Source organism: Mesocricetus auratus, unplaced genomic scaffold (assembly GCF_017639785.1).
Source record: "Mesocricetus auratus isolate SY011 unplaced genomic scaffold, BCM_Maur_2.0 Super-Scaffold_100004, whole genome shotgun sequence".
In the NCBI taxonomy this organism is placed as follows: Eukaryota; Metazoa; Chordata; class Mammalia; order Rodentia; family Cricetidae; genus Mesocricetus; species Mesocricetus auratus.
Window position 1 is genome coordinate 78,041,785 of NW_024429189.1, and position 26,013 is coordinate 78,067,797.

At 37.3% G+C, this 26,013-nt stretch overlaps 1 protein-coding gene across 1 annotated transcript in view; it reads right to left on the minus strand.

Moving 5' to 3' along the window:
• The window catches only part of LOC121140287, a 167,515-nt gene that overhangs the window by 24,702 nt on the left and 116,800 nt on the right, over positions 1-26,013 (minus strand). Inside the window, exons 30-38 of the mRNA XM_040744980.1 lie at positions 25,362-25,390; positions 25,207-25,276; positions 20,114-20,169; positions 17,200-18,155; positions 13,368-13,401; positions 12,680-12,752; positions 9,040-9,229; positions 7,968-8,151; positions 1,499-1,548 (exon numbers count right to left, since the gene is read on the minus strand). Of these exons, the coding sequence (XP_040600914.1) occupies positions 1,499-1,548; positions 7,968-8,151; positions 9,040-9,229; positions 12,680-12,752; positions 13,368-13,401; positions 17,200-18,155; positions 20,114-20,169; positions 25,207-25,276; positions 25,362-25,390 (1,642 nt within the window). The remainder of the gene's footprint in view (positions 1-1,498; positions 1,549-7,967; positions 8,152-9,039; positions 9,230-12,679; positions 12,753-13,367; positions 13,402-17,199; positions 18,156-20,113; positions 20,170-25,206; positions 25,277-25,361; positions 25,391-26,013) is intronic.

Sequence of the window (26,013 nt, forward strand, 5' to 3'; positions counted from 1 at the left end):
CTTCTTGAGTTCTTTGTAAATTTTGGAGATTAGCCCTCTGTCAGATGTGAGGTTAGTGAATATCTTTTCCCATTCTGTGGACTGCCTTTTTGTCTTGTTGACTGTGTCCTTTGCCTTATAGAAGCTTTTTAGTATCATGAGGTCCCATTTGATAATTGTCGATCTCAGTGTCTGTGCCACTGGTGTTATGTTCAGGAAGTGGTCTCCTGTACCAACTAGTTGAAGAGTATCTCCCACTTTCTCTTCTAAAAGTTTCAGTGTGGCTGGATTGAGTGAGGTAACCCAGTCACAAAAAGACAAACATGGTATGTACGCACTCATATATGGATTTTAGACATGGATCAGGAGAGTGCCAGTCTGCAATTCCACTGACAGAGAGTCTGGGAAACAGAAAAGAACCTAAAACATATGCATGGTAACCAAGAGAAGAGAAATGAGGCAAGACCTCTGAACAGATGGGGAACATGGCCAGGGGTGGGGGAGGGGGAGCTGGGAAATAGAGAGGGGGAGAAGAGGAAGAGAGAGTAGGTCATATGGGAACAGGAAGGTTGACTGGGGGGGTAGGATAGGGGGAAGAGTGAATCATAGGTTAGAAGACAGATCAGGCACCATTGTGACCTCTAGTGATCTAAAGGGATGACACCAATTGGCAAGCTAAGCAATAGTGTAGAGACCACCTCGAATGCCCATTCCTGATAATGAACTTGATGTCTATAACCATCTGGAAGCCTTCATCCAGTGACTGATGGAAGCAGAGGCAAACACCCACAGTTAAACACTGGACAGAACCCAAGGAGCCCAGCGACAGAGAGAGAAGAGCAATGAGCAAATTGGCAAAGAATGGGCTGGCAAAAGCAGCAGAGACAGCTGATCCAAACAGGGGAGAGCTGTTGGACCCCAGATCAACAGCTGGGAGGGCAGCATGGGATTGATCCAGACCCCCTGAATGTGAGAGTCATTGAGGAGGCCTGGGCAACCTATGGTGTCCTGAGCAGTGGATCAGTGTTTATCTCTCGAATAGTAACAGACATCGTGTGTCCATAACACAAAGAGGGTTGCTCTCTCAGCCTGGACTCTTAGGGAAGTGCCTGAACCCTACCCTGAGTGAAATGACAGACTCTAGGTATCCCCTATGGGGAAGTAATTGGCAATAGGGTGGGAGGATGGGGGGGATGGTGGAAGGGTGCGGGAGGAGGGGAGGGAGAGGGAACTGGGATTGACATGTAAAACAAGCTATTTAAAATTAAAATAAAAATATTTAAAAAAGAATGAACATGATGTAGTACATGAAAAATTATATATTTTTGAATACTAATGCTTCAGAAATTTTGTCTCTTATTCATGCAAAGTCATGATATACTATTGAGTTACTTCCCAAACACTGTGCTGTGAATTTCAGAAAACATAACAGTTTTTCAGTGCTTTCACATTATCTGTAGCTTGGATAATTCTCATATTACTTATTTGCTATGTAAATATATGCTGATTTAAAGTTTACACTTGTAGGTGATCATCCATCTTCTGTGCATGTTCTTTTTCTTTTTGTAACTAGATTAAAGATAAAAATAATTTTATTAATACTTTGATACAAATTGATCTATCATCTATTTATCCTAATGCTTTTATAGGAGCATGGGAAACTCCTTTTATATGCATAATTTATGGCAGCTTTCAGGCTGTCACTACAAGCTTAAGTTATTGTTGCAACAGTATTCTCACAGCCCACAAAGCAGGAAGTAATATTGCCTCACTTTATAAACAAAACAAAACAAACACTCCCCCCCTCCAATGAACTGATGCTGCTATAGGACTAAAATGTATTACATTTCTATTTCAATTTTGTTTTATCATATATTGAAGATGACAAAACTGAAAGGGGAAAGACCCTTATTGCCTTTGTGGTTTTGCTTTACAAGGTCCACATAGTAATTTTAATTTAAAGAGTTTCTATATACATAAATGACCAAAGCTATGCCAGCAATGGTAACACATTGACATAACATTGTGTTTGCATCCTGATGCATGTGTGTGTGTGTGTGTGTGTGTGTGTGTGTGTGTGTGTGTGTAAGATGACAGTTGTACCTGAAGACAATCTGAAGTGTTCTTTGGGGGCTGTTGGATTTCCTTTCTTTTCCTTTCTTTCTTTGTTGAGTAATTGGATAGGCTGTTCTGCTGGTGCATTCTAAAAAGCCACCCATTTCTGCCTCTCCAGGGCTGTGATCACTAGCCTATAGCATTTTGCCTAGTCTTAATGGGTTCAGGACTAAACATAAGTCTTTCTTCTTGCCTTGTAAACATTTTGCCCCTGACATAAGATTTCCAGTTATAATCAGGTATTTTATTGAAAGGTATTGAAGGGTGTGAGCAAGGTTTGAGGAGGTTTCAACACAGATGTCTGAATGTGAATGTGAATGTGTGAGCCTTAATACCAGATCCAATTAATATAAGATCTTTGTTCTGAAACAAGTTAAGTTCCTATGTCTCAGTTATTTTTAATCTACAAAATCTAAATGATAATGATATTTACTGTTTTCCAATATTGGGAAGTTTACTATGCAACTCATATATTTTATTCTCATGTGACACAGTAATATCTATGTATGATGTAACATATCTTTGATGTAACACTAATATCATTAATTACATTTTTTAACAATAGAATTAGATCTATTAAGAAAGCAGTATATTGCCGGGCGGTGGTGGAAGCACTGGGGAGGCAGAGGCAGGTGGATCTCTGTGAGTTTGAGGCCGGGCTGGACCGACAGCCTCCAAAACAATACAGAGAAACCCTGTCTCGAAAAACCAAAAAAAAAAAAAAAAGAAAGCAATATATCAGTTAATTCTTCTAAGTACCATAGGAATTGTGACAAAGGATACATCTCCAGTTCTTCATGAGACTTTCACTAACTCCACTAACCAATGGATATTGCATCCCTTTTTTATTTTATGGTACATGTATCACTACTTTGGGGTCTAGGTATCATCTATCAAACACAATAGTTCCATGAAAATTTGCATATTTCTGGTAAGACATTATCATACATGTGAAATGTAAATGATACCGTCCTATTATATAATAATGAGTATGTAGATGGCATGATCCTCAGAGGAAGCTAAAGCCACTGATAGGAAAGTATTATATTGTATTTTACATTATAAAACAAATTTCTATAGACTGTATAAGAAAAATATGTGAATATTTTATTTATTTACAAGTTTATTGTGCATTTTCATTCTACAATCTCTGTTTTATTTTATTTTATCATCCCTTCTAATTTTTTATATAATATATTTCAATAATATTCTTTCTCTTCCACCAACTTTTCCCATATACTATCCAGCTCCACATATCCCATTCATCCAACTTCATCTCTTTCTCCTATCTCCCTGTCTCTGTCTCTGTCTCTGTCTCTGTCTCTCTCTCTTTCTCTCTCTCTCTCTCACAAACACACATACACACACACTCAGTTCCTCCTTCCTTCAAGAAAAAGAACACAAGAAAAACAACAAAAACAAAAAAGGAAAATCAAAACAGATAATAATGTAATGAAGATAAATTATGTGAAAAAATAATCTATTTTCAATAAAAGTAAAAATAAAATAAAATGAAATTACGTGAAATCAACTGGTTTCCATTCTTCGTTTAGAAATCATACACCAAATACGTATTAGATGACAACACTTTTAAAAAGTAATTTCAGATAAAATATAATGTATAATGAAATAAAATTTGACTTGAGTCCTAAATAAAACAGTCATATGTCTAATAACAATGATATGGCCAAAAATAGGCTACACATACAATGATCCCAACATAAGATTACATAGCAGAGCAAGCAACCATCCCTCACAGCTGCATCAATAACCACCTGCTCCTCTTACACCTGCAGGGACAGGTGACTGAGATACTGGAGAGCCATGATGTCTAAGACCTAGCCCTATCTCCTCCCCGACCTAGTACCATCAGTGACCAAGCAGCAGCACCCTCCCCAGCTAAGCCCTCCACCTCACCAGTGACTATCAGAGTCACAGTCCACAGTTGCACCCAGAGAAAGAAACCCCAACTACACCTGGAATAAGGGACTCCACCTGGAGGAAGAGAAACCACCAGAGCTACAGACCCTATCTATACTATTTGGCAGAAGGGATGAGTAGATGGCAGTGTAAGAACATTCAACGACACAAAATGCAATATGGTACCCAGAAACTAGTGGTTCTAAATCATCAAGACCTGAAAACCGCAACACAGATAAAGTAGAAGGAAATAACCTTAAAAGTAACTTGATGAAGATGACAGAGGCCCTTAAAGAAGAAGAGAAAAATTCCCTTATAGAAATGGAGGAAATGACAATCAGTAAGTTGGAAGAAATCAATAAATTCTTTAAAGAATGCCAAGAAAACCAAGAAAAAAAATCAAAGAAGTACAAGACTTGAAATTTGAAATAGAGGCAATAAAGAAAACACAAATAGAGGTATTCTGGAAATGCAAAATCTGGGTAAATGAACAGGAACTACCAATGCAAGGATAACCAAAATAAATGCAAGATATTGAAAAACGAATCTCAGCCATCGAGGATAAAATAGATGAAATAGATTACATCTGCCAAATTGTTAACACAAAACAGCCAGGAAATATGATACAAGATCATAGAAAAAAAGTTCCCAACCTAAAGAAGGATATTCCTAAGTAGGCACAAAAAGCTTACCAAACACCAAATAGACTACCCCCACAAAAAATGTCCCCTCACCATATAATAATCAAAACGCTAAACATACAGAATATAGAAGGAATACTAAGAGCTGCAAAGGAAAAAGATCAAGGAACACACAAAGGCAGATCTATCAGAATTACACCTGACATTGCAATTGAAACTCTGAAGCCAGAACATCCTGGACAGACATTATGCAGACACTAAGAGACCAGAAGATGACAGCCCAGACTACTATAACCAGCAAAGCTTTCACTTACCATAGATGGATAAAACAAGATATTCCATGACAAAATCAGATTAAAGAATACCTATCCACAAATATAGACTTTCAGAAAGTACTAAAAAGAAAACTCCAGCCCAAGAAAGCTAGCTACATCCTTGAAAAGAAAGATAATAGATAGTCTAACAACAGCAAACCCCAAAGAAGGGAAAAATCCAAACACTACCATCACCAATAAGAAAACCAAATATAACAGGAAATAATAATCACTGGTCATTATTATCCTTTTTTTCTCAAAAAATTTTTTTAATTTTTTATTTTTAAAATTTAAATTATAAACAAGCTTGATTCACATTTCAATCCCATCTCACTCTCTCTCCTCTCCACCCTTCCACCCCCAGAATCCCCAAACCCCCACCCAATCCCCACTCCTTTCCACAGGAAGGGTGAGGCGCTCCATGGGGGATCTCCATAGTCTGTCATTTCTTTCAGGGCAGGGCCTAGGCCATCCCTGAAGAGTGCAGGCTGAGAGAGAATTCTTCATTGTGTGATGGGCACCCAAAGTCCATCTGTATGCCAGGGATAAATACTGATCTACTACCTAAGGCCCCATAGATTGCCTAGGCCTCCTCACTGACACCCACATTCAGGGGGTCTGGATCAGTCGCATGTTGGCCTCTTAGTCATCAGTCTGGGGTCAAAGAACTCCCCCTTGTTCAGGTTAGCTGTTTCTGTGGATTTCACCAATATCAATGATCTCAATTCACCTGTGAAATGACACAAGTCAGCAGAATGGATACAAAAAAAAACACCCATTGTGATGCATTCAAGAAACACACCTCAACCTCAAAGACAGACATTACCTCAGAATAAAGGGTTGGGAAAAGATTTTCTGACATAATGAATCTAAGAAACTACTGGATAGCTCTCGTAATATCTGACAAAATAAACTTCAAAGTAAAATTTATTTAAAAAATGGATGACATTTCATATTCATCACAGGGAAAATTCATCAAGAAAAAGTCTCAAATCTGAATATCTATGCCCCAAATACAAGGGCACCTTCATTTGTAAAAGAAAAATTAGTAAAGCTTAAATCACACATTAATAGTGAGACTTCAAAACTCTATTCTTGCCACTGAACAGGTATGGCAGACATAAAATTAACAGAAATAAAGGAACTAACAGAAGTACTGACTCAACGGGGCTTAACAGACATTTGTAGAACATTCTACTCAAGCACAAAAGAATATAGCTTCTCCTCAGCACCTCATGGAACCTTTTCTAAAATTGATCACACACTGGGTAACAAAGCAAACCCAACAGTTACAAACAATTGGAATAAGGCACTGTCTATCATCGGATCACCAAGACTTAACATTAGAATTCAAAAACCACATTAATTACAGATAGCCCATGAGTTTGTGGAAATTGAACAATACTCAACTGACTCACCCCTGGGTCAAGGAGAAAATAAAAGAAATAAATTAAAAACTTCCTAGAAGTCAATGAAAATGAAAGCACAACATACACAAACTTAAGGGACACCATGAAAGCAGTGTTAAGAGGAAAGCTAAAGCACCAATTGCCTACAAAAAGAAGGTGGAGAAATATCACACTAATGACTTATATTTTTGGTTGTGAGCCTAGCCTTTAACGGCTGAGCCATCTCTCCAGCCCCACATAATGACTTAACAGCACACCTGAAGAAATCTCACCAAGAAGGAATATAAAACAGGGAATAATCAAACTGAGGGTTGAAATCAATAAAATAGAAACAGGGACCAATACAAAGAATTAATGAGACAAAGAGTGGCTTCTTCCAGAAAATCAACAAGATAGACAAACCCTTATCTAACCAGCCAAAAGGCAGAGGGAGAAATCAGAAATTAAAAGGGGAACATAACAACAGACATCAAGGAAATCCAGAGAATTATTAGGCCATACTTTGAAAACATGTACTCCACAAAGTTGGAATTATTTTAACAATGAACAATTTCCTGGAAAGGTAGCACATATCAAAATTAAATCAAGACCAGATAAACAGTTTAAATAGACCTATAGCCCTCAAGGAAATAGAAGCAGTCATCAAAAGTCTCCTGGCAACAACAGCCCATGGCCAGGAGCTGAGAGGTCAGAATTCTACCAGAATTTCAAAGGAAAGCTAATACCCATACTACTGAAGTTGTTCCACACAATAGAAACAGCAGGACCATTGCCAAATGGTTTGTATGAGGCTTCAGTTACCCTGATACTCAAACCACACAAAGACACAACTAAGAAAGAGAATTATGGACCAATCTCCTTCATGAACATTGACACAAATATACTCAATAAAATATTGGTAAGCCAGATACAGGAACATATCAAAAACAATCCACCATAATCAAGTAAGCTTCACCCGGAGATGCAGGGATGGTTCAACATACGAAAATTTTGTGCACTCCCCAAGGAAGGCCTTACCTGCTCTGAGGAGTCTACTGGAATGGGAAAAGGGGGGAGTTGTGGAAGTGGGTGAAGTGGAGGGAGAGGAACTGGGGTTAGTCTGCAAATTGAAAAATAAATTTCTATTTTAGCCTGGGCAATGGGGGAGGACCTAGCCACCACCTGGGATGAAATGACAGACACTGAAAATGCCTCATGGAAGCCCTTACCCTCCCTGGGGAGCAGAGTGGATGATGGAGTGGGGTGGGAGGTTGGGAGGACTGGGAGTCTGGGGAAGGAGGGGATGGAGAGGGAACTGAGAGTAACATGTGTAGAAAGTTAAATAATAAAAAGAAAAATAAATTTCTGTAAATAAATAAAAATAAATGGCAACTGAATAACAAAAAAGAAGACAAAATATTATAAAACATACTAATGTGGCAGATGTGCCAAGGTTTGGTATGCATATGCCAACAAAGTTTGCACAGTGATGAAACTGACAGTGGAAATATTCTTCAGATCATGTATCTATTAGGTGCAATGTAATTACATCAGAGAATGTTTAAATACTAGTGGTCTAAACTTGAAACACTATTTTTAGTAATGATTACCTGCTTCAACTCCACATCTCTTGTTTTCAGACATACTTCAAGCTCGTGTGTTTCTGTAACTTGTCTGTTGTACTGTTCTCCTCTTCTCTCCATCATCTCTTCTTTTTCTCTCAGTTCATCTACAATCTCATTATAGGCACAAATTATGTTTCTTTTCTTCTCTGCTTGCTCTTTTATCATTGATCTGTTGTTAAATAAGCTAATTTTAGTATTATTGTTTTTCTCACAAAACAAAATATTCATGTTATGAATTGGCCCCTCATAAGTTCTTTATAACATTTACAAAAGCTTATATTCACAGTTTTCATTCTAAGTTCTAAACTTTATAATTAAGATAAACAATCTAATATCTATAAGCATGCCTTTCATGTATCTATTTTATCAAAATTTCTGCTTACTTTGTCAATTACATGTATTTTATGAACAACTTAAATTCCTTTGGGGAATTAAAATAGCAACTAATGGTAATCATAATAATGATGATCCGCATGTTTATAAAAGAGGACTTACAATACTGTTTTCACCTTAACTGTCATAACTTAATTGATGAATTAAACCATTGCATGCATATGGCTAAAAAGTAGAGTGATATCTACTGCATGTAAGGTCTTGAGAAAAATTTAGAAATATTGATCAAAAGAGCTTAAGGTTCTAAATATTTCAACATATTTCTGCGTGAGAAATATATTCATTATAGACGATTATAAACAGAGGAAATTATTCAGCTCAATTGTGTTTCTTACAGAATTATTTGTAACATAAAATGAAATGTCCTACAAAAGCCTACTTGTTAAATACAGATATATCAATATTGCAGGCTTCCATATACACATTGCATTGTGATCAGAAAGGACATACACATTCTGTTATCTAGTATGAGACAATTATATTGAAATTATTAATGATTATATAATTTACTATTTCCAACAATTTTTCTTCCCTTCAAACGTCAGAGTTTTCTCTCTCGCAAAATGTCAGAAGGAAACTAAGAAATTGCCAAAGTCCCTTTGCCACTCTTCAGTATAAACACAGTAAGTGTTTCTACAGAATGCTACATAAAATAGTGTTATACCTCAGCTTAAAGATTTTTTCATTCTTTTTTACAAGTTTTTTCTTCAACTGTGAGTTCTCTTCTTTGACTTCAGATAATTCATTTTCCACTTTAGTTTTTTCTGTGAGTATTTGAACATTGATTTCTTTAAGCTCTATTAACTCTTTATGTGAATCAAAGACAGGTGTACTTTTTAAGGAGTTACCAATATCTGCATCGATGAGAAAACACATAAATAAAATATATAAGCATATTCTACAATAAATAGGACAGATTACACTAAGTTCTGGAGAAAGAACAAACTATATCTATAATGTTACTCAACTTAAAGTCTAGTAGATAGAACAAGCAGATGTTTATTATGACTTCTGATAAGTACAGCAATAAAGCAGAATTTTCATATTAGCAGAAAAAATTGTACTGAGCACCTGAACTATTCCCAGAGAAATAAATAGTTGAATAGGGAAACAAAAAAAGAGCAAAGTGTAGCTACATAGAAAGTAAGAAGAATCTATATCAATCTAGATAAAGTGCTGAACTTTGAGCAATGAATTTTGTCAGAGGCCATGGGAGCTGCAGCAGGTGACAGCTAGTGTTCAGATGTCAACCCAACAGAGAAATGATTTGCTGATGGAGGAGGATCTCATCAGGGCAAGGCCTATGGGACCACCGGATAAGGAAACTGATGTTCCAGTTTGTAATTTTACATATGAAAAAGCAGCAATGGTGTCTCCTCAAAACCGGCACTGTAGTGTATAATCTCGTGTGATATATATGTAGTCTCATGATTGCATTTCAAGCTTATGGACACATATATTCGTGAATGACCAGGAAAATGACTTTTCATTAAGCTGTATAATTTTATATATATAAAATATACTAGGGATGGCACATGCCTTTAATCCCAGCACTCAGGAGTTCAAGTGGATCTCTGTGAGTTCAAGGCCAGCCTGGTGTACAGAGTGCTTTCCAGAAGAAAGTTCAAGGACAGGCTCCAAAGCTACATAGAAACTCTGTCTTGCAAAACGAGAGAGAAAGAGAGAGAGAGAGAGAGAGAGAGAGAGAGAGACAGACAGACAGACAGACAGACAGACAGAGAGAGACAGACAGACAGAGAGAGAGAGAAAGAGAGAGAGAATATATTAGGATATGCTTCATAACTACATCTATTGTATCATGAAGATTGTAGGACACTTAAAAAGCTTGCTTTGTTCCTTTTACTCAAACTACACACAATTAGCTCATTTTTACTTCAGTGCAAATTCAAACAAGACTGAATGTTTCTGTAAGTGTATTTTATGTTAAAAACTTTACAGATATGCACAAGTTCATAGTTGCAGATATATAACCAAGGTTATTAACACAAAGAAATCTAAAAATTCTTCCCAATTCTTAGCTTGGCAATTTTTGCTGATACAATCCTGTCTCTCAGCTGATCTCACTGGACACTTTGAACCTGGTCTCTGACCACAGTCTTATACCAAAACCATGAAAACCTTTCATTGACATGGTAAGCATCTCCGTCTTTATGATTTACTCAGGGAATGTGATGTGACCAATAAGATGCAATCTTGTAAGTTTTTTTTTCTTATTGCCCCAAGACTCCTGTTAAAAATGTATTTAAGATAGGTGAACAAAACAATAAAGAATTGTAACTAGAGAGAATTGGAACAGAGCAATGAAACAATGGAGAACGAGAAAGAATTAGAAATTAGATGAAAATTGGAGGACAGAAAATATAATAACAATGAATATTACTCAAACAGCACGTGTATGAATTTGTTCTGTACTCCTCAGATTGAAAAGCCCTAAGTCCAGTTTTTGCTATCACGTGGTGTTTTTCTACCAAGCCTGGGTTGGTATAGCCTTGAGCACTGATCTCTGGGGCTACTAATGTTACTTATATCTGTTGTGGAAAAATATGAGATCATTGCAGGTTAAAAAACAAAGAAAAGGAAATGATGAAGAGCAAGCAAGGTGCTCCATGTCTCCAGACTCAGCACACAGGAGAAAAAAGCAGAAACATGAGTTTGTAGTTATTTGGAGCTAATGGCTTGAGCCTAACAAAAGCAAAAAAGCTTTTGGGGTTACAGTTGAAATCATAGTCAGGGCACAGCCTGGAGGTACCACATCAAACCTTCCTAGGCTAAGGTGATCAAGCTGATCGTACCTTAAAACTAATGCAGTTTTGGACAACAGCATTAAACTAACAGAGAAAGAACTCCATGTATTTGCAAAGGGTCCCTCAAATATTTAGCAGAGCATTGGCCACAAGGATCCCAGATAATACCTGAGTCTAAAGAGAAAACACTTGGAAAGTTTTTATGAGACTACGACAATGTTCACATACTGGTTGGAAGCACACCTCAGCTAGATGAGTTTATAATTTTCAGGATGTTGGGCAGATCTTATAACGTTAGGAAAGGAGATGGGCAACAATGAAATATAAATTTGAATTGATAGTTGTAGCCTGAACCAGGTACATGCCACATTACAAAACATTACTGTATTGCCATAACTCTCTGGAGAATTAACTATGTTTGGCAGGAAAGTTATCTGAAAACCATATAGTGTTTTGTGAATGTCTGTGGTCACCAGAATTAAAGAATTAGTTCCATTAAATTCTCACTGTAATTCTCACTGGTGGGGCTTATGGTGCCACTTCTGACATAACTAGGAGAAACAGTATCACAGAAAATGCACTGGTCCTTTGGCTCTTATTCTATTTCATACCCCTCTTTCTCGATTGTTCTTTAGGGGTATCCTTTGTAATTGTGGTCTGTAACTCTGCATTTTAATTGGATGCAATTTCCTGTCATTGTCTCTGTCTGTTGAAAAGAGAAGTTGCTTTGTTGTGATGGAGACTATACACCTGTGTTTGGAAATAAAAATATTTAGGATGTAGCTAGGGATTGTGATAGTTTAGTAAAATGATTGTTGTAGTGTCTCCTCCATGAAATGTGTAAATCACACTTCTATCTCTTGGTAGTTGGTTTTAACGAAGGAATAGGAAAGATATGAGTAGACTTTTACAAGTAATGTGTGTATCACTATGACTATTCAGAGATTAAATGTGTGAGACATATATGTTAAAATCAATAAAACTGTACACTGAAATAAAACTTCACCAAACTATGAAGACTGAAAGGCTCTATCCAAAAAAGAAATATATAAGATAGTACTTGGAATAAAGACAGAGGAGGGAAGTATTTCACATACGAGCACTTAGAACTGACAGTTCATTTTTAGATCAGAGACACATGATCAAATTTCACTTTTTAGAAATATGTAGAAATACTTACACGTGTGATAGAGGTTTCAGTAGACTTGGTACCAAAAAAAAGTAGTGAGCCACTGCTGGTCTTTGTAGAGATAATGCTAACATGACCTCATAAGTGCGAATGCCCAGGGAATAAGCAGAGTCAGCAAAGAGGATGCAGTAGCGAAAGCCACAGAATTTTGGCCAAGAGTATACAGTGCTTTTCATTTTATTTTAATTCAATGACCATTCTGATATGAAGAGCAAGACAACTCAGGAATGTTCCATTGGTAGTTCTAAGCAGTTGTGTATAAGTATTATAATACATAAACAACTCTGTATTCATTCAATGCTATTCTACAGCATCTAATTAAAAGAACATGTTCTCATTTGGCAACTCACATTTTTCTGAGCATGATTCATTTATTGGAGTCAAGGCATTAAGATCACATGTGTCTTTTACTGGCTTTAGAACCTATAAGATAAATGATGCTATGTATAAAGGAGGTAATTGGCCCTTTCATATAAAACAGAACGAAATATACCTCTACAAATTAACAGTTTGCAAGATATTTTAACAATAGCTAATTTCTTTTTTATTTTTAAATTTAAATTAGAAACAAGGTTGCTTCACATATCAATCCCAGTTCCTTCTCCCTGTCCTCCTCCCCTGCTGCCCCAACCCCCCCCCCAATCCCACTGTGTTCCCCAGTAAGGGTGAGGCCCTCCATGGGGGATCTCCAGAGTCTATCATTTCATTCAGTGCAGGGCTTAGGCCCTCCCTCCAAGAGTCCAGGCTAAGAGTGCATCCAATATCTAATTTCTTCAACATTCAAATAAACCATCCTTAAATAAAAAATGTTCTGTAGGTTGTTTTTTCCTTTTTGACATGTTCTTTTACTGTGTCCTGGACTTGACTAGAATTTATAAATTAGTTCAGGTTAATCAGGATCTCATGGCAGTTCTCCAGCTTCAGTCTCTTGAGCACCCAGCATTATATAATTTTGCATTTAAAAATATTATCATATATTTTGTAATATTTTTTGTTTCGTAAAATATGTTGAGTAAATTAATATTTTTTGTACAATACCTCAACTTTTTCCTTAGATATTTTCTTTTTGCTCCTAGAAATAGAAAAACAAATTTTCAGCTTACGTTAAACATATACAAAAAGGCCTAATATCTAAAATGATTATTTATTCATAGAAGATGTCTTTTATAACTAGTTATACAGTTTATAGTTTATACACAATCATATAATATTTTGTACGTGTGCAATTTAGTAATAAACTGAATAGGATATGGAAAATAATTTTGGTGCTTTTAATATCATAAAGAATTAATTTAGATAAATTTTTGACAGTCAAAACAAAACATCATAGTGCTTGTACACTATAAAATAGAAATTACTACAACAAATTATTCTTTTGTTTATTTCTAAAATATTTTATTTTTGAGATTATATGAGTACATCATTTTTCCCTTCAATTTCCTCCATTCAAACCCTCCCATATAACCTTTGTACTCTTTCAAATTCATTGCATCATTTTCACAGATTATTGTATATATATATGTATGTATGTATATGATATACATATTTATTCCTAATACATAATCTTTGAAAATTTGCATGGTACCATGAAACCAGTCCTCAGGGAAGTTCCAGCTCTGGACTCTGCATCTTGAAGGGCTTGGTGCCTTCAGCAATAGGGACATACACCTGGGCAGCAACCGAAGGCAAGGGCAATAGTCTGCACTACATTACAGATAATTGGTCTATAAAATCCCTTAGACAGCTGTGATCAACACCTTAAAAGAGGGCTTCTCATACGTGAACTTGGGGTTTTTATTAGCAATTCTTTGGCTTTTGGAGGGAGAATCGTCAGCCCAGTTGGGAAATTTTAACTATTTAAATATATTTATACAAAAACTTGTGTATTACTACTTTTCAGGTAGATAGTTAATGGGTACAGGTTATATGAGGTGGGAAATAAAATAATGGGTGGAGGTTTCACTGAGGAAATGGAAAAGATGTCAGTACTGAAAGAGAAGGAGGAACAAGGCTAAATAACATGAAGATTGATTAAGTTATATATTTTAAAGGATGTTAAGCTACTTTGAGCTGAATGTGCTCTTTACAAGAAACACATATTAACCAAAACCTGAGTATCAGGCATGATAAATGATCCTTTCAAATGGTTAAGGTAGCCCTTAGTTGCCTTTCAAGAATTGAGTGTGGGCCCCTTGTGCTGAAGACATCTCACACTTAAGACAAAGGTTCCAGATGATTTGAATTTGTGTCTGACCTGAAAACCTTTTTCCTGTGGTTCCTGTGGTATAACTTTCATGGCTCCTGAAAGTAGTATGCAAACTCCCCAAAGAATGAAGCAAATAGTTCTACTTAGCTTCAACAGCTATGGGCCAACGCAAATATCAGCATGGCAAGGTATATGTAAATGCATGCTCATGTCAGTAGTAACCACAGCTATATAACTAGACTTAAAGTCCACTCAAAATGAGGGAAATTATGCCTGCTACTGGAAACATTGCTAGCTTCCTGGGACTAGAGAGATAGAACTACTGGAACTTAGGAAAGCATCACTACTGTCACTTTGCTAGGTTAACACAATTCTTTAGTATATTCTAACGCTACCACCCCTCATCAAAGATATGCCTCTTTAGAGAATATAGAGACCAACACAGAATACCAACTAGATTCCGTACAGGTATCAATAGAGCATGGTGAGCCCAGCCTCAGTGGACACATTAATATTACAGCTCCTGCTTTTCTGGCTTAGGGAGCATCTTGGAAGAAAGAGAAACAATTTTAAGAACCAGAATATCAGGGAATTTGCTATCAATGTGTCTCTCCTAGGAATGTATTGCATGAACCACACTGGGATGGTGATAATATCATTGAACATGTTAATGTGTATGGAAGATACTTCACAGAGTCCCACCCCTATCCAAAGAACTTCAGACTAGTAATGACTTGTGGGAGTAGGCTAATTCGATTATCCCAAGGAAAAGCCTTCTCTTGGTTATTTAATGCAGATCTTAAAACTTATGTATATATACAAAAAATAAAAACAAAATAAAAATTTGTATTCATATATATTTGTGCACACACACACCAATAATAAGCATAGTAAAAGAAGCTATCAGCCTGAGAGTGCTGGAAGAATAGGTGGTGGTGGTTCTTGGTAATGTAGGTGGATTGGGTCAGAGAAAGAAAAAAATGAGGGGTAGTGATTTAATTCTACTTCAGTTAAAAACTGAAGAAAATATATGAAAAAAACTGAAGGAAGATATCAGGAAAAATATCTTATGGAGACAAAATATTACAACATCCAATATCTCATATACAAACTTAGAAAACAGGAAAAATTGAATGGGACACATTATTTGAAGATAACATCCAAATAAGATTGCTTATCAAAAATGGATTTTAAAAATTCACATTTAGTAGACTGTTTCAAAACAAATGCAGAACATCATTTCATTATCACTAAGACAACACATCAGAAGATGCTTAAGTAAAAACTATACAGAAAGAGAAAAACAGTACCAATTATGGGACACAGCAAAGGATAAATACCTTGGGAGCAATATTTGAACAAAGAGTTAGCAACAAATCCATCATGCCCCACAAGAGAAATCAGCACAGTCCCTGATACTAACTGAGGAGAATGAGGAAACCAATAATAGAACACCAGAAAATCAGGCAACAAAATTGCAGTCATTAGTGAACATCTTCAATCATAACCTTACATTTAAACAAGCCAAAACACCAATAAAGAAAGTTAGATTGGCTTAGTGCATCCAATTACCTCAGGTCTCCAAGGATAAAGGAACTCACGGACTAAGGGTAAAAAGCATGAAAATCACCCATCAAGTGAATGGAAACTAATGAAAGAAGACATAATTACTCTGATATCTGATAGCAAAATACAAACTAAAATTAGGCCACTGCAATCAACTGAGAACATACAACAGAAACATCTACTGACAGTTTTCCTGGGTATAATCCTCACAGCAACATCAAAGCTAATTTTGGGTATCAGTTATCAACACAGTAGCACTGGGAAGAAAAAGACAGATCAAACAACTAATAGTTTTGTTAATCAGCAAGTAGAATTTCATTCTAGTAAGCAACTTCCTTTTGCAACTCTCCAGATGTAGTTTTAGAACAAAATTTGCTTGAGCTGTGCTGTCAAAATATATGTCCTTAACATATTTTACTGGTGAAATAATGATTACACTATAGAGCATTTAGATTGAAAGTCAATTTTAAATGTTCACATATTATATTTTATATGAATATGGTAATCTAATTCCTTGTTAATGGTTATTTTAATTTTAATGTCATGAGCTGTTGATGCTTAAATAAATACCCTTGTTCCTTGTGTATACATCTACATATACATTCAAAGCCTGCATATTAAATATTCTTAACCTCTGCTCAATATGCATCACATATCTGTGTACCTTTTCTATTTTACCTATGATATACGATATTAATTTTCAGAATGTGTCTGGTTGTGTTTAAGAACAATGTTTTCCTATTCTCAAAGAACCCTTCCTTAAATTGAGATTGTTAGGTCAATGTCGTGATAATTTGAAATGTGTGAATCACTGCTACTACATTATGGCGCAAAACTGTTATACATACTGGTTTATAAATTTCTTTTGCCTCACATCTGGCAGCCCTGGTTATTATGTATTAAACAAAATTCATCAATATTAATGGGAAAAATGGGGTCTAATTTTGTTATTTATCTTTTAGATTTTGGGTTTGCTTGTTGGCTGTCCTTTCAAGATTATGCCCAGTGAAACCACATGTTAGGTGTGGAAATTATCAAGAAGAAGAATTCATTTACAGGGCAGAAACAACACCTAGTTTCAAATCTTCCTAGTCTTACCGATCATGTTCCTCAGCCTCCTCAAAAGGAGGCTGCTGCTTTCTAGCTTCCACATTCTTTCTTTGTAGAATAAGTCTTTTTGTAACAGTAGCTGGTGCAGCAGGGTGTGCATCAGGGCAAGCATCAGGAGGATCTGCTGCTGCAACAGCAGCAGCAGCAGCAGCAGCAGTAGCTACAGCAGGAGCACCCTGAGGAACAATCGTAGAAATAGCAACAGCTGCTGCGGCAGCAGCGGCGACAGCAGGAGAAGCAGCAGCATGAGTAGCAAGTGCAGCAGCAGCGGCAGTAGCAGCAGCAACAGTAGAAGGGGCTGCAGGTGACATAGTAACTGGAGGAGGAGAACAAGGAGCTGCAGTAGCAGCAAGAGAAGCAACGAGGGCAGCTGCTGCAGCAGGACTAGTGGCAGCAGCAACAGCAGCAGCAGCAGCAGGAGCAACAGTGGGAGCCTCGGAACCAGCTGCTGCAGTGACAGTAGCAGCGACCACTGCAGCAACAGAAGCAGACGCAGCAGTGAGAGAAGCAGCAGCCACGGAAGCCACAGCAACTGTGGCAGCAGCGGCAGCGGCGGCAGCAGCAGCAACCGTAGCTGGGGCAGTGTCTGGAGTAGCTGCAGCAGCAGCTGGAACAGCAGCAGCAGTCGCAGCAGTCGCAGCAGCCACGGGAACAGCAGAAATGTCAGGTGCAGCACCAGGAGCAACAGCAGCCAGGGCATCAATAGCTGCAGCGGCAGAAGCAGCAGCAGTCACAGCAGGGGCAACAGCAGCCATAACTGCAGCCACAGCAGCAGAGGCAGCAGTGGCTGCCGCAGCAGGAGTAGCAACAATCACTGCAGCAACGATGGCAGCCACAACAGAAGCCTCAGAAACATCAGGAGCAGCAGATGCTGCTGCACAGCCACAGGAATGGAGTGCATCTTCCTTTTCATTGCTTGTGTGTCCCTTGCTGTTTCCTGAAACCTTTAATGAGAGTTGAATATTAAACGTAACTTAGTTTTCATAATAAAAAGCTGTTTTCCCCCAATGTTCTTTATGAGTTGACTGCTGTATATTACAAATTTACTTCATAAAAACTTTATGTGCTCAGTTTGTCATAAGAGGTCATGGAAAATTTGGGGAATTTTTTTTCATTTATTGCTAAGTGAAAAGTATTTTTATTTTATTTTTCAAATTTATAAAATGGAACACTCCTCATTTTGAGCTTCTTCTTCCATGTATACTTTGCAATACATATTTCTAACTCCTGCAAAGCTGTAAAGAAGCACTCTTCTAGTGACATGTAACATTAACAGCCACCTTTAGAATTGTGATTTTTGGTTCTTCTACAACAAACGAATGTGGTCTCCTCTATCTGCACTAATACGTTTCCTGCATAGCCTACTATGATCTTTCTGTTTTCATTTGGATCTTTGGTAACCTAAATCTAAAAGTACTCACAAAAATGAAGCCTGGTTTGCCCAAAGTAAAGGGCAGAGTAGAATTTCAGAGTTCTAAGAACGATAACCTGGAATAACTGGAAAATGTAAGACATTTTTCTAAATTTCATATTTGTCCTCTATAAAATTTGACAACAGCACATATGTTTGTTTCAAAATCCATTTATAAAATTCAGCAAAGTATCCACTTTAATTAAACAGTGTTGCTGACAAAGTGGTTCCATATCTTTGAGGAAGATGGAAAGCCCAATACAGTTTTACTTTTTTTTTTTTACGAGACAGGGTTTCTCTGTATTGTTTTGGAGGCTGTCGTACAGTTTTACTTTTAAGAATGCCTCTGGAGCCGGGTGGTGGTGGTGCACACCTTTAATCCCAGCACTCGGGAGGCAGAGGCAGGCGGATCTCTGTGAGTTCGAGGCCGGGCTGGAACCAATAGCCTCCGAAACAATACAGAGAAACCCTGTCTCATAAAAAAAAAAAAAAGAATGCCTCTGGAAACCATAGTGAAACGTTAGGCAGAGCACAGGGAATCCTGCAGAAGAGGGGGAGAAAGGAGTGTAGGAGACAGAGGGGTCAAAGGCATCATAAAAACACCCACAGAATCAATTAACCTGGGCTCATAGGGACTCACAGAGACTGAATGAACAACCAGGGAAGCCTGAAGGGGACTAGCCTAGTCTCTCTGCATATATTATAGCCGTGTTGCATATCATCTTGTAGATACCTAATATTGGTATCAGAGGCTGTCTCTGACTCTTTTACTGGCTTTTGGGAGTCTTTTCCTCACACTGGGTCTCTTTGCCCAGCGTTAATACATGGGGAGGTGCTTAGTCTTACTGTGACTTGATATGCATGTTTTGTTGATATCAATGGGAGATTTGCCCTTTCTTGAAAAAGAGTGAATTACTTGGTGGGAAAAATAGGAGAGGGAGAGGGAGGGACTGGGAGGAGAGGAGGGAGGAGGAACTTCAGCTAGGATGTAAAATTAATTAATTTTTAAATGAATAACTCCGTATAATTTTTTTACTGTCTTTAGTTCAATAGGCCTCAACTCAGGCTTCGATTTATTAAATTTGTCTATGCTGATTCAAAGTAAAGAAGGCAAATTAAATCTATTTGATATCAATTGCCTGTTACCTAACTTAAAGTTTGTGACTTCTATCCTAACAGGAATCATGCCTTTTCTAGAAGGAAACATTTGACATTTAAGGATATTTCTAATAAAGGAAAATTATTACCTACTTATCCAATAGAGAAGTTTAAAAACATAACAATATTTAGCCAGGCAGTGGTGGCACATGCCTTTAATCCCAGCACTCAGGAGGCAGAGGCAGGCAGATCTCTGTGAGTTCGAGGCCAGGCTGGACTGACAACCTCCAAAACAATACAGAGAAACCCTGTCTCAATATTTGTTCTATGCTACATTAGCTTTTAAAATAAAACATTGTAACATTAGTCTTTTAAATTTAAGTATTTACATACCAATGGTCTGTTATTTTGGCTTGCATCACACTTATCTTGATCATCTTCTAATATCACTGTTCATAATAAAGAAATATATTTAGTTATACAACAAGCTTTAAAGAAAACAACACTGACTGTATAATAGCCAAAATCTTAAAATTTGCAATAATACTATTTGTTCTGTTTTATCATTTGAGGATTTCAATTCAGCTTATTTTTTATTTTCTTATTATTTTAATTTTAAATAGCTTGCTTCACATGTCAATCCCAGTTACCTCTCTCTACTGTCCTCGCGCAGCCCTCCGCCATCCCCCTCAGCCTCCCACCATATCGCCACTTCCTTCCACATAGGGGATATCCAGAGTCTATCATTTCACTCAGGGCAGGGTCCAGGCACTCCCCTAAGAGTAGAGGCTGAGAGAGCATCCCTCTTTGTGTTATGGACACACCACTGACTCTCACACTCGGGGGTCTGAATCAGTCACATTCTGGCCTCCCAGCTGTCGGTCTGGTGTCCAAGAGCTCCCCCCTTGCTAAGATCAGCTGTCTTTGCTGTTTTTGGCAGCCGATTCTTTGCCAATTTGCTCATCGTTCCTCTCTCTCTGTCACTGGGTTCCATAGGTTCAGTTCAGTGTTTAACTGTGGGTGTTTGCCTCTGGATGAAGGTTCTAGATGGCATATAGTTCATTATCAGAAATGGACATTTAAGATGGTCTCTCCACTATTGCTTAGCTTGCCAGTTGGTGTCATCCCTTTAGATCACTAGAGGTCTCACTGGTGCCAGATCTGAATTCTAACTCATGACTCCCTCTATTATGGTATTTATCATCCTGTTCTCCCCCTGTTGTACCCCCACTCAACCTTCCTGTTCCCCCATGACCTACTCTCTCTTCCTCTTCTCCCCCCATCTTGTTCCATCTCCCACTCCCCCCCACCCCTTGCCGTGTCCCCAATCTGTTCAGAAGATCTTGCCTCATTCCTCTTCTCTGCGGTACCATGCATATCTCTCTTAGGTTCTTTACTGTTTCCCAGACTCTCTGTCAGTGGAAGTTCAGAATGGCACTATCCAGATCCATGTCTAAAATCCATATATGAGTGAGTACATACCATGTTTGTATTTTTGTGACTTGGTTACCTCACTCAGGATGGTTTCTTCTAGTGATATCCATTTAACTGCGAATTTCAAGATTCCATTGTATTTTTCTGCTGAGTAGTACTCCATTGTGTAAATATACCACATTTTCTCTATCCACTCTTCAGTTAGGGGCATCTACGTTGCTTCCGGGTTCTGGCTCTTACAAATAATGCTGCTATGAACATCGTGGAGCAGATGACCTTGTTGTATGAATTTGCATCTTTTGGATATATGCCTAAGAGTGGAATTGCTGGGTCTTGTGGTAGATTGATTCCCATTTTCCTGAGGAATCTCCATACTGATTTCCAAAGTGGCTGTATGAGTTGGCACTCCCACCAGCGGTGGAGGAAGTGTTCCCCTCTCTCCACATCCTCTCCAGCATAAATTGTCTTCGGTGTTTTTGATTTTAGCTATTCTGACCAGAGGAAGATGGTATCTCAGAGTTGTTTTGACTTGCATTTCCCTGACGGCTTAGGATGTTGAGCACCTTCTCAAGGTCTCTCAGCCATTTTAGACTCCCATATTGATAATTCTCTACTTAGTTCTGTACCCCTCTTTTTAATTGGATCCTCTGGTGTTTTGGAGACTTGCTTCTTGAGTTCTTTGTAAATTTTGGAGATCAGCCCTCTGTCAGATGTGGGGTCAGTGAATTTCCCTTTCTGTGGACTGCCTTTTTGTCTTGTTGACTGTGTCCTTTGCCTTACACAAGCTTCTTAGTTTCAGGAGGTCCCATTTGTTAATTGTCTATCTCAGTGTTTGTGCTACTGGTGTTATGTTCAGGAAGCTGTCTCCTGTACCAATTCGTTCAAGGGTACCTCCAACTTTCTCTTCTACGAGGTTCAGTGTGGCTGGATTTATGTTGAGGTCTTTGATCCATTGAACTTAAGTTTTGTGCAAGGCGATAGACGTGGATCTATCTGCAGTCTTCTACATGCCAGCATCCAGTTATTCAACCATTTGCTGAAGATGCTTTCTTTTTTCCATTGTATAATTTTAGTCTCTTTGTCAAAAATCAAGTGTTCATAGGCGTGTGGGTTAAAATCAGGGTTTTCAATTCGGTTCCATTGGTCTACCTGTCTATTTTTGTGTCAATACCAAGCTGTTTTCAGGACTATAGCTCTATAATAGAGCTTGAAGTCTGGTATGGTGATGACTCCTGAAGTTCCTTTATTGTATAGGGTTGTTTTGGCTATCCTGGGCCTTTTGTTTTTCCATTGAAAGTTGATTATTGTTCTTTCAAGGTCTGTGAAGAATTGTGCTGGAATTTTGATAGGGATTGCATTGAATCTGTAGACTGCTTTTGGCAAGATTGTCATTTTTTCATGTTGATCCTACTAATCCAAGAACATGGGAGATCTTTCCATTTTCTGGTATCCTCTTTGATTTCTTTCTTTAGAGACTCAACGTTCTTGATACACAGTTCTTTCACTTCTTTGGTTAACATTATCCCTAGATATTTGATGCTGTTTATGGCTATTGTAAAGGGTGATGTTTCTCTGATTTCTTTCTCAGCCACATTATCATTTGTATATAATAAGGCCACTGATTTTTTTGAGCTAACCTTGTATCCTGCCACTTTGCTGAAGGTGTTTATTAGCTCTAGGAGTTCACTTGCAGAGTTTTTCGGGTCACTTATGTAAACCATCATATCATCTGCAAATAGTGAAAGCTTGAATTCTTCTTTTCTTATTTGTATTCCCTTGATCTCCTTTTGTTGTCTTATTGCTCTAGCTGGAACTTCAAGTCCAATATTGAAGAGATATGGAGAGAGTGGACAGCCTTGTCTTGTTTCTGATTTTAAAGGAATTGTATTGAGTTTCTCTCTATTTAGTTTGATGTTAGCTGTTGGTGTACTGTACATTGCTGGTGTACAGTACATGTTCAGGTATGTTACTGTTATCCCTGATCTCCCTAGGACCTTTATCATGAAGGGGTGTTAGATTTTGTCAATTCAGCTTATTTAGCTTTAGCTGAAAGCTGTATTTTAGGAGACAATTTGCAGTATATAAAGCTTCAATATAACCCTTTGATAGACAACAAGTATTTCTTAGTTAAAAATTTGAAATTAAAATTAAAAAACACATATACATATAAATTCACGTTGCATACCAATCAATACTTCAAAATAGAAAGTTGAAACAACCTTCTTGGCATTGCATTTGTTTTACTGGCTTTCTATGTGTGTGTATACAACTTTCAATAATTTGTTCACTGTGATGCTATCTTTCCTTGCTTCTTTTAAGATTCAATTGACTTTGAAAAGTTTTACTTCATTTTTTTCCTAATTCTAGACATCTACTCTGAATTAAATGGATACTTTATATCATTTTCTTCTTTGTCTTTACCAACTTAAGTTTATTTGCTTTTCAAACTTATTCCTTTTACTCCTGAATAGGTAAGTTAAACTATTGCAACCATCTTTGTATAAACAGTCACTATTTATTTTTCTCAGTAGATTGAGGTCCTACTAAATGGCTCTCATAGCAGCATGGAATCTAGACAACAACAAAGCCACAGATTGCGGCCCAGGCCCCAGGCTTCATGGGACTTTGGTGGCACCATGGGCCATATGTATGGACATCAACATAAACCATGAACAAGACGTTGTCCTCAATAGCACCTTAGGCCTAGCTGTCACCATGGTCCCAGGTGGCAGCACAGACTCCCCAGATGGTTATGGTCATGGACCCAAACATACATCCAGGAAGCTGCCCAGCACACTGGAATCATTATGGCATATGACATGAACCCATGGGCATCAACACGAACCCTGGCTACTATGGAACCAGGGTCCCCAGCATGGCCCTTGGCAGCAGCCCGGCTGGACATCACCATGGTCCCAGGTGGTAAGCAGACCTGCCCACCTTAGACTACTCCCAGGTAGCAAGAAGGCCTCCAACATTTGCCAACTCCTCACCATTTTCATTTCTTCCTTCCTTTGTCTTTCCACAGTCTATGAATTACTCTGTTTCTCTATCAGTTACATATCTCCACCACATATTTCCATATTGTAATAAGGCCCACATGCCCAGAAGTAATGCACAACTATTCACACATGAAATACGTTTTCGTCGGTGGATTCTCACTGGATATGCAAACCTCTTTCAAAGCAAGGGGCCTCTACCCAGTAGTAGATGGCCAAGACATTTTATGTCATAATGATTTGTCTGATTTTCTTTTTAGTTTTAAGTTACTTATTTGTACCTTACAAGTTTTTTGTTTTTGAATTATGTTTTCCAATTTTGTGTTCTTAGGGGGATTTTAGTGTGTGACGATGTGTGCGTCTCTGTCTTTATGTGTTTCTTGTGCTTTCATTTCAGCTCTCTATTTTGTCCTTTTCAGGCTTGTTGGTTTGTTTTTATATTATTTTATTACTTTTTTGTTTTCCCTATTTTATAGATTTCTTTTCATTTTCTAAAGATAGAGAACAAGAAAGGATGTGGATCTAGTTATGAGGAGGGGATCTGGGAAGAGCTGGCGTAAGGGAAATCCTATATATTATTAACAAATCTATTTTCAATAAAAAGAAAATAAAGAATAAGAAGTGATCTGCCTATGTTGCTCGTGTTGTCTTCAAACAGCAGCAAAGCTCTTGGAGAGCTCTGTCCTCAGGATAAATGCACAGAAATAAAAATGTGTATGGCAATGACCATCTTTTCTATGATCATTTTTAAAGTATGGGAAATACCACAGTTTCATAATTAACCTCACTGTATTTCTTAACAAATATGAGATTTGGTCTGGAAATGTTAGGATGCAGTAACATAAAAATAGAAATACCTAAAGAAGTGTTCAATTATAAAACATTTTCATAAGATTCTAAATGCTTTTTTAAACATTGGTGAAGCTGTGATATATTTATTAATTAGGACAAATCATTCTGTCACAATGGGGGAAAATGAAGTAAAAATGAGAATACTGCACCTATTTCAGGTATTTTAAAGTACTTCTTTCCAGAATAACTATGGGAATTTACCTGGTTTGATTGTTTGCATTTCCTTTCTTTCTAATGTTGCATCTGTATCAACTTTTATTTCAGTAGAATCCTGGATGGGATTTGGAACAAAATAGTAATTAATTTATATTTCATAAATATGATGCAAATTTTATGGGGGAAATAAGAATACTTACTTTTAGTGAAGGATGTTTCTTTTGAGACTCTAAAAACATCAAGAAAAATATATAAGCATTGATTTAGATGTAAAAACAGCTATCCCATATACATACAAAGAAATTACTAAATTCATTCTTTGTAATTCATATAAAATAGCTACTTTAGATTCTGATTTGGAAGGATAATGTTTCTTGTTTGATTTTGAGAATATTTACTATCGGATAAATATAACTCAATAGAAAAGGAACATATACCAAATTGAACTGCTGAGTAATAGAGAGGAACAAACTTTGCATAGGCTGTAGACCAACAAGCAAACAGAAGGTAAATGTGTATTTCTTTAAGGGAGTCCTTCACAGAAAATTATTCCATTAAATTATAAAAATGTATCAAGTCACTTTCTTTTGTTTATAATTTAGGAATTGAAAACTGATGTTAAAATGTTAAAAGGAAAGATACAATTACCTTGTAATCCACAAAGGATTTATGAATGAATAAGCTTCTATGTACAACTGTAAAGGATAAGTTTATAAAATAATCACATTTGTGTGTGATAATTGTATGATTAATGTCCCCATGTTTTTGGATATATGTATTGTTTCTGAGAAACATGTATGAGAAGGACTATGTGTATCATTATCCTTTCATAATGATGCATGGTTATCAAAT